This window comes from Festucalex cinctus, chromosome 4 (assembly GCF_051991245.1).
Source record: "Festucalex cinctus isolate MCC-2025b chromosome 4, RoL_Fcin_1.0, whole genome shotgun sequence".
Classification (NCBI taxonomy): domain Eukaryota; kingdom Metazoa; phylum Chordata; class Actinopteri; order Syngnathiformes; family Syngnathidae; genus Festucalex; species Festucalex cinctus.
In genome coordinates, this window is record NC_135414.1 from 10,047,723 (window position 1) to 10,062,686 (window position 14,964).

General features: G+C 45.1%; 1 protein-coding gene across 2 annotated transcripts in view; it reads left to right on the top strand.

The window, feature by feature from the left end:
- Window positions 1-14,552, top strand: part of ly75 (lymphocyte antigen 75) — a 33,812-nt gene extending 19,260 nt beyond the window's left edge. The window contains exons 23-35 of one of the 2 annotated variants that reach the window (XM_077518726.1): window positions 60-220; window positions 316-445; window positions 591-811; window positions 2,301-2,463; window positions 2,724-2,888; window positions 2,971-3,090; window positions 4,511-4,696; window positions 5,016-5,242; window positions 5,332-5,542; window positions 6,970-7,131; window positions 7,219-7,335; window positions 12,560-12,745; window positions 12,878-14,552. In XM_077518726.1, the coding sequence (XP_077374852.1) occupies window positions 60-220; window positions 316-445; window positions 591-811; window positions 2,301-2,463; window positions 2,724-2,888; window positions 2,971-3,090; window positions 4,511-4,696; window positions 5,016-5,242; window positions 5,332-5,542; window positions 6,970-7,131; window positions 7,219-7,335; window positions 12,560-12,745; window positions 12,878-13,053 (2,225 nt within the window). In that variant the 3' untranslated portion in view covers window positions 13,054-14,552. The remainder of the gene's footprint in view (window positions 1-59; window positions 221-315; window positions 446-590; window positions 812-2,300; window positions 2,464-2,723; window positions 2,889-2,970; window positions 3,091-4,510; window positions 4,697-5,015; window positions 5,243-5,331; window positions 5,543-6,969; window positions 7,132-7,218; window positions 7,336-12,559; window positions 12,746-12,877) is intronic. The other variant, XM_077518727.1, reaches the window with a different exon arrangement.
- Window positions 14,553-14,964: the final 412 nt, after the last annotated feature.

A 14,964-nucleotide genomic window follows, 5' to 3' on the forward strand; every position in this document is an offset into this window, starting at 1 on the left:
CATGTTATGTTCCTTGCAATGATCTCGTGCAAAGTGCTACTGCTCCTTCTTGCATTTAGACTTCATCACCAGCCTGTTGCCAGGAATGAAGGACATGGGAGGCATATGGATTGGTCTCAAAAACAAACGCTACAAACTGGAGTGGCTGGACAATTCGCCATTGGATTATGTCAATTTTCATTCACTGCTGGTTGGAATGCACAAGGCCATAAATGTCAATGTGAGTGATTTTTATTCTGACTGTACTGTAAGCAGAAATGTACATTTTAAATATATATTGTATTTGTTCAACATGTGTTTGTTTATTCTTTACAGACACTTGACCCAGACAATATGGATTTGTGTGTCTTTTTAATCAATAACCCTAATTCGGCCATGATGGGTACTTGGGACTACACCTCCTGTACCCAGTATCAATATGGGGCAGTTTGCCAACACTATGCAGGTCAATCACTGCTTTTTCCCTTTTAACTCTCCCCTATTTCTACTCAAAATGTTTTTACTTGACTCTATTCTGCTTTCTTTAACCTACCTGAAAAAAAGAAACCTCCCTCGTGTCCATCTTCATCGTAGCTCTCTTGTCATTTCAGATCACGTCGAAGAGCTTTCAGTCACGTCTGAGCCCTTCCAGGTCAACAACCACACCTTCCAGCTACTCGTCAAGAACATCACCTGGTTCGAAGCCTTGGAGCAGTGCCTGAAACAGGACATGAATCTGGCCAGCGTTGCCGACACCCTGCAGCAATCTGCGCTCAGTGTGCACGTGAGCCGTGCGCGCACGCCCATGTGGATCGGCCTCTTCAGTGAAGATGTACGTGTGACCGGCAAGGACAAATGTTGCTCACGTTTAAGCTTTTATTTCATCCATCCATGAACTGGTTGCCAGCCAATCGCAGCTTTTATTTCATATCCAGCTTAATTAATGTCCATGTACTCGGTACTACTTTTTACTTGTGATAAAATCAGGGTACTAGTAGAATGACTGTGTCTTACTAGGAACATTTTTGCCACTACTAGTGCCACTTTTTTCCCCATTTATTCTGTATCCTTCATATCCAGCTTAAGGTCCATGTACTCCCTTAGTCCTCACTCATAACACAAAATCAGAGTACTAGAAAACTTTTTGTCACTACTAGGGCCACTTTTTCCCCCATTTATTCGGTATCCATCATGTCCAGCTTAAGGTCCATGTACTATTAGTGTATCCTCTTTGTCCTCATTAGTAAGACAAAATCAGGGAACTAGTAGCTGGCTGTCTCTTACTAGGAACATTTTTGTCGTTACTAGTGCGCCCCTTTTCATTCTGTATCCTTCATATCCAGCTGAAGGTCCATGTACTCTCTTTGTCCTCACTAGTAAAACAAAATCAGGGTACTGGTAGAATGTATCTTACTAGAAACATTTTTGTCACTACTAGTGCCACTTTTTCCCCCACATTTATTCAGCATCCTTCAGATCCAGCTGAAGGTCCATGTACTCTCTTTGTCCTCACTAGTAAGACAAAATCAGAATACTGGTAGAATGTATCTCACTAGAAATATTTTTGTCACCACTAGTGCCACTGTTTTGTTTTTTTCCCCATTTATTCGGTATCCATCATATCTAGCTTAGGATCCATGTACTATTAGTGTATCCTCTTTGTGCTCACTGGGCTCTACTGGGCTGAATATCATGGTTATTGAATAAATGCTCAAACTGCCTTTTGGAGAATTGTTTGAGTATTTATTCAATATCCTTAAGATCCATGTACTAGTACACTCTTTGTCCTCACCTGTAGGACAACTACCAGTTACTAGTGATGCAAAACTGTACACTTGTTGACAAATGTGGGAAACTAGAACTACTAGTAACACTATACAATTGTGCTAATTAACATCTAACACATAACTAGTATCGTTACTAGTGTGCTGATGTCAACTAGTGCACAATTTTACCTCACTACTAGATGTGGTAGTCCTACCAGTGTCCAGCCTGTCATATTGAATTAGAAAAATATTAACTAGTGTGTTGAATTGTTTTACTAGTGAGCGCAAAGACCGCACTAGTGGATGGAATTTGCAGATATCAAATAAATGTTGAAACAGCTTTATTAAAAAATGTTTCAGCATTAATTTAATATCAAGTGTAAGGTTGGATTAATGCGCCAAAAGTGGCACTAGTAGTGGGAAAACATTACAAGTAAGATACAATCTTCTCCTTGTACCTTGAATTGTCCGACTGGTGAGGACAAAGAGTGTACTAGTACTGGATATGATGTATATGGAATAAATGCTAAAAGTGTCCCCATATACTCCACTCAGGACGGGATCCACTATCGCTGGACGGACCACAGTCACACCGTCTTCAGTCGTTGGTCTTCTGAGGTGAAGGCAGGCTCCTGCGTCTACCTGGACACCGACGGCTTCTGGAAAGCAACCGAGTGTGAGCAGCAGCTCGGAGGTGCCATCTGCCACAAACCACACAGTGAGTGACGATTTCATCTCAAGACAAATGTGCAATCCTCAGGCCCGTTTGATTACCCTATCAGCATTTTTGGTCCTGTAAAGACATTTTAACAAATATCAGTTCTTGTTTTTGTTTTTTTTAAACAGCTAAATTTGGACGAATAACGAAAAACAGCTTTCATCACATTTGCATTTGACGACTAAAATGGTTCAAAAACGAGATGCGACATGGCCTCAAATGTCCAGCGGAGGTTTAAATGTCCCATTTTTGTTTTTCAGAAGAAATACTAACCACACCGGAAGACGTGGCAGTGAAGTGCCCCCACAAAATAAACGGGCCAAACTGGATCCCCTTCAAGAACAACTGCTACTCCTTCCAGCTGGCTGCGTCCAGATGGGATCAGCTGGACAAAGGACCCATCCGCAGAACCTGCATTAACCTTCGTGAGAATGTCGCCACAAGAAATCAGACTGTTTGAGTGTCACGTGAGAATTTGAAAACGTACGGGTCCTGTTTGTGTTGCAGACAAAGCCGCAGACATCCTAACCATCCGGAACGCGGAGGAGAACGAGTTTATCAGGCAGCAACTTCTGCCCTTTCAAAACTTGGTTCAGTATGTTTGGCTGGGGCTGTTCAAAAACGACAGTAGGTGTTTGAATCTGTTTGCTTTTATTGCATGCGCACTCTCAAGCCACATGGGGTACACCTGCGCAACCGAATAAGATCCAATACAAGTACTGGAGGAACATTTCTGCCATTACACTGACAATAATGTCATTTTGTAATATCCCCACCTTCCTAAAACAATTTACTTTTTTTTTTCTTTTTGTTTCTCCAGAAAACATGAAAACCTTTTTCAAATCACAGAGCCAATGGCTATAATCTGATGTATTTACATGTGAATGCTCATTAATATGCACTTTTTCTAATAAAATTCAACCTTACAAGTAAATTACTGTGCTGCACTAGTAACACTACTAGCCTTGACTACTAGACTTGTGTCAAGCACTAGTAGCATCCTGGACCCTTGTAGTAACACTAAAATTCCAACTAGTAGTTTTAACTCAAAGTTGTTCTACTAATGTGGGGAGGCGTGGCTCAGTGGTATAGTGGTCATCTCCCAAGCCAGAGGTTGTGGGTTCGATCCCATGCCATTGTGACCACGTCGAAGTATCCTTGAGCAAGATATTGAACCCCCAATTGCTCCTGATGCTGTATCGTCAGTAGGTGAATGGGTAGTCAAAAAAATGTAAAGCGCTTTGAGGGCCTTGTAAGGTGGAAAAGCGCTATATAAGTGAAGCGCCATTAATGTGGCAAGGTTTTTCCTTGTCATACAGTAGTGTTTAAAAAAAAAAAAAACAGTTAGATACGTTCTAATTATGTGCCCTAGTTTTTCCACTAGTGCGCTCTGAATTGTCTTTGGGGTTCCCGTGGGTCATTAAAAAGCATTAAAAGTCATAAAATGGATTTTGCTAAAATTAAGACCTTAAATGGTATTAAAAAGCATTAAATGCGAAGGAGTCATTCTAACACAATTTAGCAATAATAAATGTGATAAAAGAGTAGTGACAAATTTACAATGACCAAAATGGCCTGGTGTCCACGAGTTGCTTCATGTTCTAAATACCATTTGCTAGTAATTTGAAGACAGAAGAAAAACGTTGCCAACGTCCAAGATGAAACACTAATGCCACATAGTGGCAGAAAATGACCTCAACACAAATCTGACTCATGTTTCACTGTAATCAACTAACAACCCTAATATATAAACAGTATGTATGTGTGTGAGCGTGTGTACATGCAGTACGATCTGAGTATTAAATGTTTTAAGTTGCTTTAAAAATAGCATTAAAAAGCTTTAAATTAGATTTGTTGATATCTGGAGAAACTCTGGTCTTACTAGTGACAAAAGTGCACACTATTACTTGGACCTTCATGCTGAAACGGCTTTCCTTGTTTACTTATTTGTTAGTCTATTCCCAGGAAATAAATTACCCATCTCCTCAAAATATGCTACTGTACTCTGTTGTCCATTATGGTACTAAAATGTGTGTGTTTACGATAGGTAACCAGTTGAAATGGTATGATGGCACAAATGTCCAATATTCCAACTGGAGAAATGGGAGACCAGAAGTAGACGACGACTTCATGGCAGGTCTCAATCTCCAAGGCAAATGGGATCTCGTCACAAAGTCAGAGTTATTCGCCGAGTTCAGGCAAAGAGCCATCGTGACCTGCAAACTGGATAATGGTGTGTGCTGTACTGTCTGTCCTTTAAAAAATGAGTGAAATAACCTTTTTAAAGTGGAAGTAAAAAATTTTTTTAAAAAAAAGTTCCCCACTAGCACGCGTTTCTGGTTAACATTGCATGAGTACGCAGCTATTTTGACGTTCTACCGCCCTGACGTTCAAAATGCAAGCTCGAGGGCACCTTGATTTCAGTTGCAGTCGACAGCAGAGGGAAGCAGAATGTCAAAATGGCTGCACCCAGAGATGGATGAAATTCTTACTCCATCAACGCTAAATTATTGCAAAGAAAGTTTTGACCACCTCAATGCTTCTTTTCTAAGAACCCAAACAAGAATACTCCAAGTCCACCAGGGACTTCCAGCAGCTTGGCAATTTAACCTACGAGGTGGTGACACGACGCGACCTGAGTTGGTACCAGGCTCTGGAAGAGTGCGCTCGGCGCGGTGGCCACTTGGCCAGCGTGCATGACGCCGAGCACAGGGCCCACGTGAAGCTCCTTGCAAAGACCGACGGATTCCCTCTCTGGATTGGGCTGTCCAATCAGGAGGTAAGAACCTGCCGAGTGTATGCAACTTGGACAAATCATCACCAAAAGTGATGTCTCTATGGAGCGTGTCCGTCCGTCTGTCCATGTAGGCTGTAGGCGAGTCCTACGAGTGGTCAGACGGGACCAGGTACCAGTACAAAGCAGACATCTCGGAGTCCGTGGAGAGCTCCAGCGCAGACGAGCGAGATGTGGGCGGCTGCGTTTTTGTCACGCCCTCCGGTGCCTGGGTGAGGAGCAGCTGCTACTCGCTGCTAGATGGCGCCATTTGCTACAACACCAACATCAGCACCCCATTCCAGAGTAAGAAGCCCATTTTTAAAAGCCACTCTTTTTATTTCCTTCTCTATAAATATGAATTTCCATAAGAAATGAATATGAGGAGAAAGCGTTACAAATTTAACGCTCATACATTAAAAAACAAACACAATTAAATAAAAAAAATACAGATTGAATTCTTAATAATTAAACACAAAAAATATTTAAACGATTTAAATTACTTGAAAGAAAAAGCAAAAATGTGAGTAAAAATGTAGAGCTAAATGATCAAACATCGAAGACAAATAGACACAAATATTGAGAAAAATATGACACATTGAATTCTCATACAGTATATAAACAAAAGAAAATTATTTTACATTAAAGGGACGAAAAAGAAAAAAAACTACTAAAAAAAAAACATTAAATTATCATTTGTTCAACAAAATACAGAAAAATACAAAAAGAATACATTATTATGCATTAAATAAACACAAATAAAAAAAAATCATTTAATTACAAGAGCTCCATATTTATTTATCTTATTAAATAATTCAGATTAATATGCGATATGAGCAAAAAAATTAATGGGACATGAAATGATCATGTATTGAAGGAAAAAATTATTGATTGATTAAATCATTAAAAAAACAGATTAAATTATCATTTGTTCAACAAAATACAAAAAATAGATTCTTAGAGATTAAATAAACACAATATTTATTTATTTACCTTATTAAATAATTCCGATATGAGCAAAAAAATGATTAGACATTGAAGAAAAAATGATGAATTAAATATTAAAAACAGATTAAATTATCATTTGTTCAACAAAATACAGAAAAATACAAAAGAATAATACATTTGTATGCATTAAATAAACACAAATTAATTTTTGTTTTCATTTAATTACATGCACTCCATAATTAAAATTTATTTATCTTATTAAATAATTCAGATTAATATGAAATATGAGCCAAAAAAAAGGATCATACATTGAAGGAAAAAATGATGGATTAAATCGTTATACATTGAACAAAAGACCTACATTAAATGTTAGGAAAAATTACAGATAAAATTCTCATACTAAATAACAAACACTAAATAAATAAATGAATAAATAAAAACTAAAATGAGTAGGCCTAAATGTTTAAAATTTTACATTTTAAAAAGTATTGGTAAAAAAAAGGATTATCTCACCGTACATTGCAGGATAAATAGAAAAAATAGTTAAAAAAAAATACAGATCAAATCCTCATTCAATAAAGAACAAAACTTTATGAAAATCTAGACTAAATTCTGACAAATTACTAGCGTCTTGTACAGCAAACCCCGCATATTCACGGTTTGACGTCCTTTGAATTTTTGGGGAATCGAACCTCTTATAATTCCCTTAAAAACTCACCTGGTTACTGTTTTGTCAGCCATGTCTGATAAAAACAAAACAAAACAAAACTTTAAAATCCCGGCAGGAGCCAAACTGCAGGCGAGCACGACGGTCAACGGCTGCCCTCAGAGCAACGGCACGTCCAAGTGGTTGCAGCGTGACGACCGCTGCTACGCCTTCCACATGAGCTTCTACAACTACAGCGTCTACGACATGCGGCAGGCCAAGAACATCTGTCAGAGCTTGGGTCCGTTCCACGCGCACGCAACCCATTCTGCCAACCAACCAACCTATTCCAACTGCCGGCATTTTTGTTTGTTGTTGTTATTGACAGACGCTGAACTGCTGTCCGTAAAAAGCAAAGAGGAGAACGACTTTGTGTCCAAGTACGTGACCGACGACCCGCTCATCACCAATCGCGTGTGGCTCGGCGTCGCCATCGATGCCAAAGGTAAACTAACTGCCAGCTGAGCATATCGAATTATTAGGAGCACATTACTAGTAACATTGTTTCCTCTACCATTACCATAACTTTGACATATTAAGAGGACCACTACATTAGATACTAGTGAGCATTTTGGTGTGACTAGTAGGCTCCAGAAGGTTACTATTACATGACACATGCCTACTGGTTGGGCCAAGTAGTGTTACTAGTGCAGTATTTGACTAGTAACGTCCAATTATGTACTAGTTTGCTAAATGTAGCACTAGTAGTGGAAGAACACTTTCCTAGTTAGACACTGGTTATAATAGTGTGCTGAATTGTCTTAGTTGTGAAAACATACTAGTACATGGATATTGAAAGCCTAATAAGTATTTATTCCATATTCTTAAACCTCCTGTTATGTTGCGGGTCAGATTGACCCATTGTAAGATTTACAGCTTTATAAAGTACTCATTACAGTTCATCTTAAGTAGTTTTTGGAATTTGTTTTGCTGGTTCTGACACTTTTTGGATAAAGGGTCAAATTGACCCAGGAACAAGAGTGATGTTCCGGGTCAGATTGACCCATTGCAGTTTGTTTTAAGTAGTAAGTGGAATGACTCAATAAACCACATATATATTAATCTATGAAATGGTGGCAATTACATTTATATTTAATTCCCAAAAGTCACAATACTAAATTTGTATGATGGGTCAAATTGACCCAGAAACACAAGTAACGTTCTGGTGTGGTGATGAGAACATAATTCACCTACGGAACGTTGGGACGAAGGAGGAGTTGGATGGGATGAAAGGATAAAAGGATGAAAGGATAAAAGAACAAAATGTTGGTAGGTCTGTGAGCCTCGCGCAGAGTGAGTTGTTGTTGATGATGTCAATAAAACGCCAGTCTTTGGCTCTGGACTTCAACACTCCGCCTCCGACTCCCGTCACTACTCGCTACATTGGTGACCCCGACATCCGCCTCGTTGACGCTTCCGAGGCTGAGAATTTGATCGAATTGAGCGACATGGCGAACTCCGCTGATCTCAAGTTACCGGAGTTTTGGGAGTCGGCCGCGGCGACGTGGTTTGTACAAGCTGAAGCTCAGTTTGCCATCCGGGGAATTACGGCCGATTCCACGCGCTACTACCACGTCGTGGCCGCGCTCGGGAGCTCCACGGCGGCCAGAGCCGTGAGTTTTATCACCTCTCCCCCGGCACGGGATATGTACGCTGGGCTCAAAGTGTACCTCCTTAAGACCTTCAAGCTGTCACGACCGGAAAGGGCTCGCCGCCTTTTCGCCATCCAGGGCCTGAGGGACAGTACGCCGTCCGAGCTAATGGAAAAAATGCTGAACCTGCTTGGCGCGGAGGAGCTGAACTTTTTGTTTATCGAACTGTTTCTGCGCCACATGCCTCCTCATGTCCAGACAGCGCTAGCGAACACTACCATCTCCGAGCCACGTGCTCTGGCGGAGGAAGCTGACCGTTTTTTCCTGGCCACCCAGCGTCACAACCACGAGGTCTTGGCCTCTGCACACGCCTTCCCAGTCCCAGCGGCCGCAACGGCACCTCATAAGGTACGCGCTGCCGTGGATGGCCGATCAGCCCCTGGCTTATGCTATTTTCACGCACGTTTTGGAACCAAGGCGAAGAGGTGCCGCGCCTCTTGCTCCTTTGTTGCGTCGGCAAACGGCGACGCCTCCACTCAGTTGCAGCTGTGAGTGGGGGCGCAGAGTGCCGGCTGCTGTTTATCATGGACACCCTCTCCAGACTCAAATTCCTTTGTGACTCCGGCGCCCGCAGAAGCGTGTTGCCTGCCTCGGCTGAAGATGCTGCCGGGGGCACTCACGGCCCGCACCTGTCAGCGGCCAACGATGCACCGATCCGGACCTACGGCACTAAGACAGTGGATGTATGTTTTGGGGAGCGCCGGTTCACTTGGGACTCTGTCACTGCGGACATTTCTTTTCCCCTTCTTGGCGCAGACTTTTTGTGTGCCCACAGTCTACTGGTGGATGTTAAAAATGGCCGCCTGTTGGTCGCTGTGACGTTTTCCACTGTTGCTTGTGGGTGTGATGTGGAGACGTTTGAGGGCCTTGCCAGCCCGCTCTCAGATGACGGCGTGTTCACGCGGCTTCTTGGAGAATTCCCCAGCCTGACCACGCCTACATTTGCAGCCACTTCTACCAAGCATGGGGTCGAGCACCACATCGAGACCGTGGGCCCGCCGGTTCACGCTAAGGCCCGACGTCTCAACCCTGATAGATTGGCCACAGCTAAGTCCGAATTCGCCAACATGGAACGCCTTGGCATAATTCGTCGTTCGGACAGCCCGTGGGCCTCGCCTCTCCACATGGTTCCGAAGTCGGACGGCGGCTGGCGACCGTGTGGAGATTATCGCCGCCTCAATGATGCCACGACGCACGATCGCTATCCCGTCCCGCACATACAGGACTTCTCTGCCCACCTGGCAGGTGCGAAGGTGTTTTCCAAGGTGGACTTGGTACGGGGCTATCACCAAGTTCCGGTACACCCCGCCGATGTGCCGAAGACTGCTGTGATAACACCTTTCGGACTGTTCGAGTTTCTCAGGATGCCATTCGGCCTTAAAAACGCGGCCCAGTCTTTTCAGCGTCTCATGGACTCTGTTCTCCGGGACATGCCGTTCCTCTTCGTCTACTTGGATGACATCCTGGTGGCCAGCTCCTCCATCGGAGAACACCTTTCACACCTCCGGCAGCTTTTCTCCAAGCTCAGCCAGGCTGGACTGATTATTAACCGAGCTAAATGTGTCTTTGGTGTGCCCTCCATCCAATTCCTCGGCCACCTCATCAACGAGGACGGCGCCACCCCGCTCCCGGCAAAAGTGGAAGCTGTTGCCGCTTTTCCTCGACCCCAGACGGCCCAGGGTCTCCGCGAGTTCCTCGGGATGGTGACTTTTTACCACAGGTTCATCCGCCACGCTGCCCATGTGATGCACCCTCTTTACGACACACTTAAGGGTGTGGCTCCTAACCGTGCGGTCGACTGGACCGATGTGAGAGTCAAGGCTTTTGAAGAGACGAAAGCCGCGCTGTCCCAAGCGGCCTTGTTGGCCCACCCGCGCCCGGATGCCCCGATCGCCCTCACTACTGACGCATCTGATTTTGCCGTTGGGGCTGTTTTGGAGCAGCGCGTCGAAGGTGCGTGGTAGCCACTCGCCTTTTTCAGCCGCCGGTTGGTCCCTTGGGAGCGCAAGTACAGCACGTTCGACAGGGAGCTCCTTGCTGTCTGGCTGGCGATCCGCCACTTCCGCTTCATCCTGGAGGGCCGTGAGTTCACGGTCTTCGTCGATCACAAGCCGCTCACCTTCTCCATGTCGAAGTTGTCCGAGCCGTGGTCCGTGCGGCAACAGCGCCAGTTGTCGTTCATATCTGAATACACCACGGACATCCGACATATCGCTGGCAAGGACGATGTGGTCGCGGATTGTCTGTCCAGGGCAGCCGTCAACACGGTACAGCTGGGCCTCGACTTTTCCCGGATGGCGGCCGACCAGGCTTCCGATCGTGGCAACCAGTTGCTTCGGAGCTCCGACACCGGGTTGCAAGTTGAAAGGGTGGCAGTCGACGACTCCGGGGTCGAGCTGTGGTGTGACGTCTCCTTGGGCTGGCCTAGACCGCTGGTGCCCTCTGGTTGGCAGAGGGCCGCCTTCGACATGGTGCATGGTCTCTCACACCCCGGCAGGAAGGCATCGTCGAGGTTGGTGGCTCAGAAGTTCGTCTGGTCTGGGTTGAAGAAAGATGTACGGGCCTGGGTCGATTCATGCGTGGCTTGTCAGCGAGCCAAGGTCCACCGTCACACCAAGGCGCCTTTGGAGACTTTTGTTGTCCCTGCGAGGAAGTTTGACCATGTCAACGTCGACATCGTAGGTCCGCTTCCTCCTTCCCAGGGCTTCACCTACCTCCTGACGATGGTGGACAGGGCGACCCGCTGGCCAGAGGCCGTTCCCCTCACCTCCATATCGACCAGTGACGTGGCCTGGGCGTTTATCGGGACCTGGGTCGCTTGGTTTGGACCGCCGGCGGACCTCTTGTCCGACAGGGGTGCGCAGTTCACGTCAGAGGTTTGGAACTCTGTTGCTGAGGGCCTCGGGGTCAAGCTACACCGCACCTCCGCTTATCACCCTCAGGCTAATGGGCTGTGCGAACGGTTCCATCGTTCGATGACGCCGCTTTGCGCGCTGTTCTTTCTGACGGTAATTGGGTCGACAAGCTACCCTGGATCAAGCCAGGGGCCGATCGGCCATCCACGGCAGCGCGTACCTTATGAGGTGCCGTTGCGGCCGCCGGGACCGGGAAGGCGCGTGTAGAGGCCAAGACCTCGTGGTTGTGACGCTGGGTGGCCAGGAAAAAGCGGTCAGCTTCCTCCGCTAGAGCACGTGGCTCGGAGATGGTAGTGTTCGCTATCGCCGTAGCTCTGGCCGCCGTGGAGCTCCCGAGCGCGGCCCCGACGTGGTAGTAGCGCGTGGAATCGTCCGTAATTCCCCGGATGGCAAACTGAGCTTCAGCTTGTACAAACCACATCGCCGCGGCCGACTCCCAAAACTCCGGTAACTTGAGACCAGCGGAGTTCGCCATGTCGCTCAATTCGATCAAATTCTCAGCCTCGGAAACGTCAACGAGGCGGATGTCGGGGTCACCAATGTAGCGAGCAGGCTCCCGTCACTACTCGCTACACTGGGTCAAATTGACCCATTGCAGTTTGTTTTAAGTACTAAGTGTAATGACTCAATAAACAACTATAATTATCTACGTAATGGTGTGTAATTACGTTTATATTTAATTCCCAAAAAGTCAGAAACTCCATTTGAATGATGGGTAAAATTGACCCAGGAAGTCAAACTAACAGGAGGGTTGTTTGTTCTCACTAGTAAAACAATAAAGTGCACAAGTAGAACAAGTGTTTTGTTTTGCTAATGTATGACAGCAACAACTACAGAGGAAAAACTGCACTAGTTGACATCTGTGTGCTATTAGTAAAGTGATAGAAGTTAATAGTAGTGGCTAGTAGCTTTTCATAATGTTTACTTCTTACATTTGATATCCAGCTGCAGATCCATGAGCTAGTAAGCTCCTTGTCCTCACTAGCATCAACACTTTGAAGATGATGTTGACGACGTGCTTAAAAAGTGTTCGTCGTCAATATTATGAAATCCCGCTCTAATATTTTTGTTCGGCCATTTAATGGGATCTCTTCGTGATCAGGATCTCCCACAGCCTGGGAGGACGGTTCGGCCGTGTCCTACTCCAACTGGAGGTCGGGCGCTTTGCTCGACGCGGGACAGCGGAAGGAGGCCCCCTGCGCCGTCATGGCGACCGAAGACGGAGGGAGATGGACCGTCGTCAGCTGCCAGGACAGCCTCAGTCGCGTCGTCTGCCAAACCAAAGCCAGTGAGTGTCTCCGATCAAGTCATCGAGTACAAATAGTACTTTGAGTACATTTTTATTTATTTTTTTACTGCCCTGCTAATTTTTGCTCTCCCGTCTGCCGCGGTCGTGAACGTTTCCTGCCTGTGACGTCAGTGTCTTCCGGATCTCCCGTGGCAGTGGGCTTCTTAGTGCTCATCGTGCTCGCCCTGGTGCTCGCCGTGGCTTTCGTGGTCTACAGGAAGAAGCGAGCCTACTTCTCCTCCTCCGTGCGCTACAAGCGGACCACCGACCAGTCGGACACCACCAGTATTATCACGGAAGGCGAATGAGCCCGCCGCAACGCTCGCCTCAGGGAATTTGGCTGTGACCCAGCCCTTTTAAATGTTTATTTTATTTATCAACCCTCCCAAATGCTTCTATGAAGAGTGTAAATATAGCAGTGTCTTAATTTGGATTATTTTAGATTTTTGAAGTACAGTGAGCCCCCGTTTATCGCAGAGGAGATGTTGCAGACAATTTGCAATGTATTCCGTAGTGCCTTCTCACCTTCTTGCTTTCAAGAAATCATATATCATCACTTTGAGGAACAAAGACACTCACGGTTCTCAAAATTAAGAGGTAAAGTGTGCATGCTTCAAGCTGTTTGTTACTCCCAGAGGACATTTATTGTATAACTAGCACACAAAACCAAACAAATCAAACATTATGTATTTAGACACCAAAATATTCAACAAAATGATATAATTTTATCTGACAAAAGTCTAATAGCTAATGCTAACATATATGCTATTTGTTGGAGATAGGGACCAAGTCCTGCCACAAATAGTGAAAATCCACAAATAACTGAAATTTCATTGCCTTTCGAAGCCACTCGATGGCAGCAAAGCAGTATGTTTATCCAAATGAAACTCATCAATTCACTTCAACGTGGTTCCTTGCCACCAAAGCACAAAATAGGTGTATAGGTAAGATTTTTGACAGATAATTATAGAATAGTTCTATAAAATAATAATTTACCAATCAAGCTAACAAATTAGCATCAATGTTTTGGTAATGGGTGGTCTAGTGGTTAGCACGTACGCCTCCCAGTTCTGAGGACTCCGGTTCGAGTCCAGGCTCCGGCCTTCCTGGGTGGAGTTTGCATGTTCTCCCCGTGCCCGCGTGGGTCTTCTCCGGGTACTCCGGTCTCCTCCCACATTCCAAAGACATGCATGGCATGTTAATTGGGGGCTCCGAATTGTCCCGAGGTGTGCTTGTGAGTGTGGATGGTTGTTCGTCTCCGTGTGCCCTGCGATTGGCTGGCGACCAGTCCAGGGTGTCCCTTGCCTACTGCCCAGAGCCAGCTGAGATAGGCGCCAGCACCCCCCGCGACCCTTGTGAGGAATAAGCGGTCAAGAAAATGGATGGATGGATGGATGTTTTGGTAATGGTGAACCTTCAAAGAACTGCTACTAGTTGACACACGGAGTAACAACACATACCTGTCCAAACAGAGCAACATTACTCATTTCCATTAAAAAATAATATAAACACATCTATGTATAAAGTGTACTCTAAATGAACTGCGATTTCATGTCAGGTTCACTGTACATCAGATTATTTCTAACATTGTTTAGATGTTGAGTTTCTTTTCCCTAAATTGAGTTTTTTGAAAGTCTCCTCTGCCTGGTTACGTTCAATTGCACTGATGAACACTCACAGGTTGTAGAAATTGATTTCCTTTTTGCTAAAATGTCCCATGAATTTGCACTTATGCCTGAAGGAAGAGCTTGAAGGAGTTCAATTCTGTGTTTTCTTGTAATTTTAACGAGGTGTGTGTGTGTGGGGGGGGGGGGGGGGGGGGGGTGATTTCTCACTCACTGTGCCTTTAGGGTGTCTTGAAAAGAAATGGGAGCGGTCACGTCACTGGAAAAGCTTTTACTTGGATGGGCCACGAGTAACGCATGCTCATGATTAACTGCAAGTACAGTAGTTCGCCACAAGGGGGCGAGTCAGACAAGCGTTCACTACTGCCTTTGGAGCTCGGAATTTCCTATGCACTAACTACTGAGCAAGAACGCACTTTAACAGCACCACGTGACACACTTGAAAGCTTGCAATTGTGCGCACGTGTTTGTTTGCTGGATATCCTTTGTACATATGCGGCGTATGCTTTTCAAACAAACCAAAGATATGTCGTTTATTGAATGTCAAACACCTGAGCTTGCCTTTTTTTTTTTTTTAAATCTCTGTAAATTTGG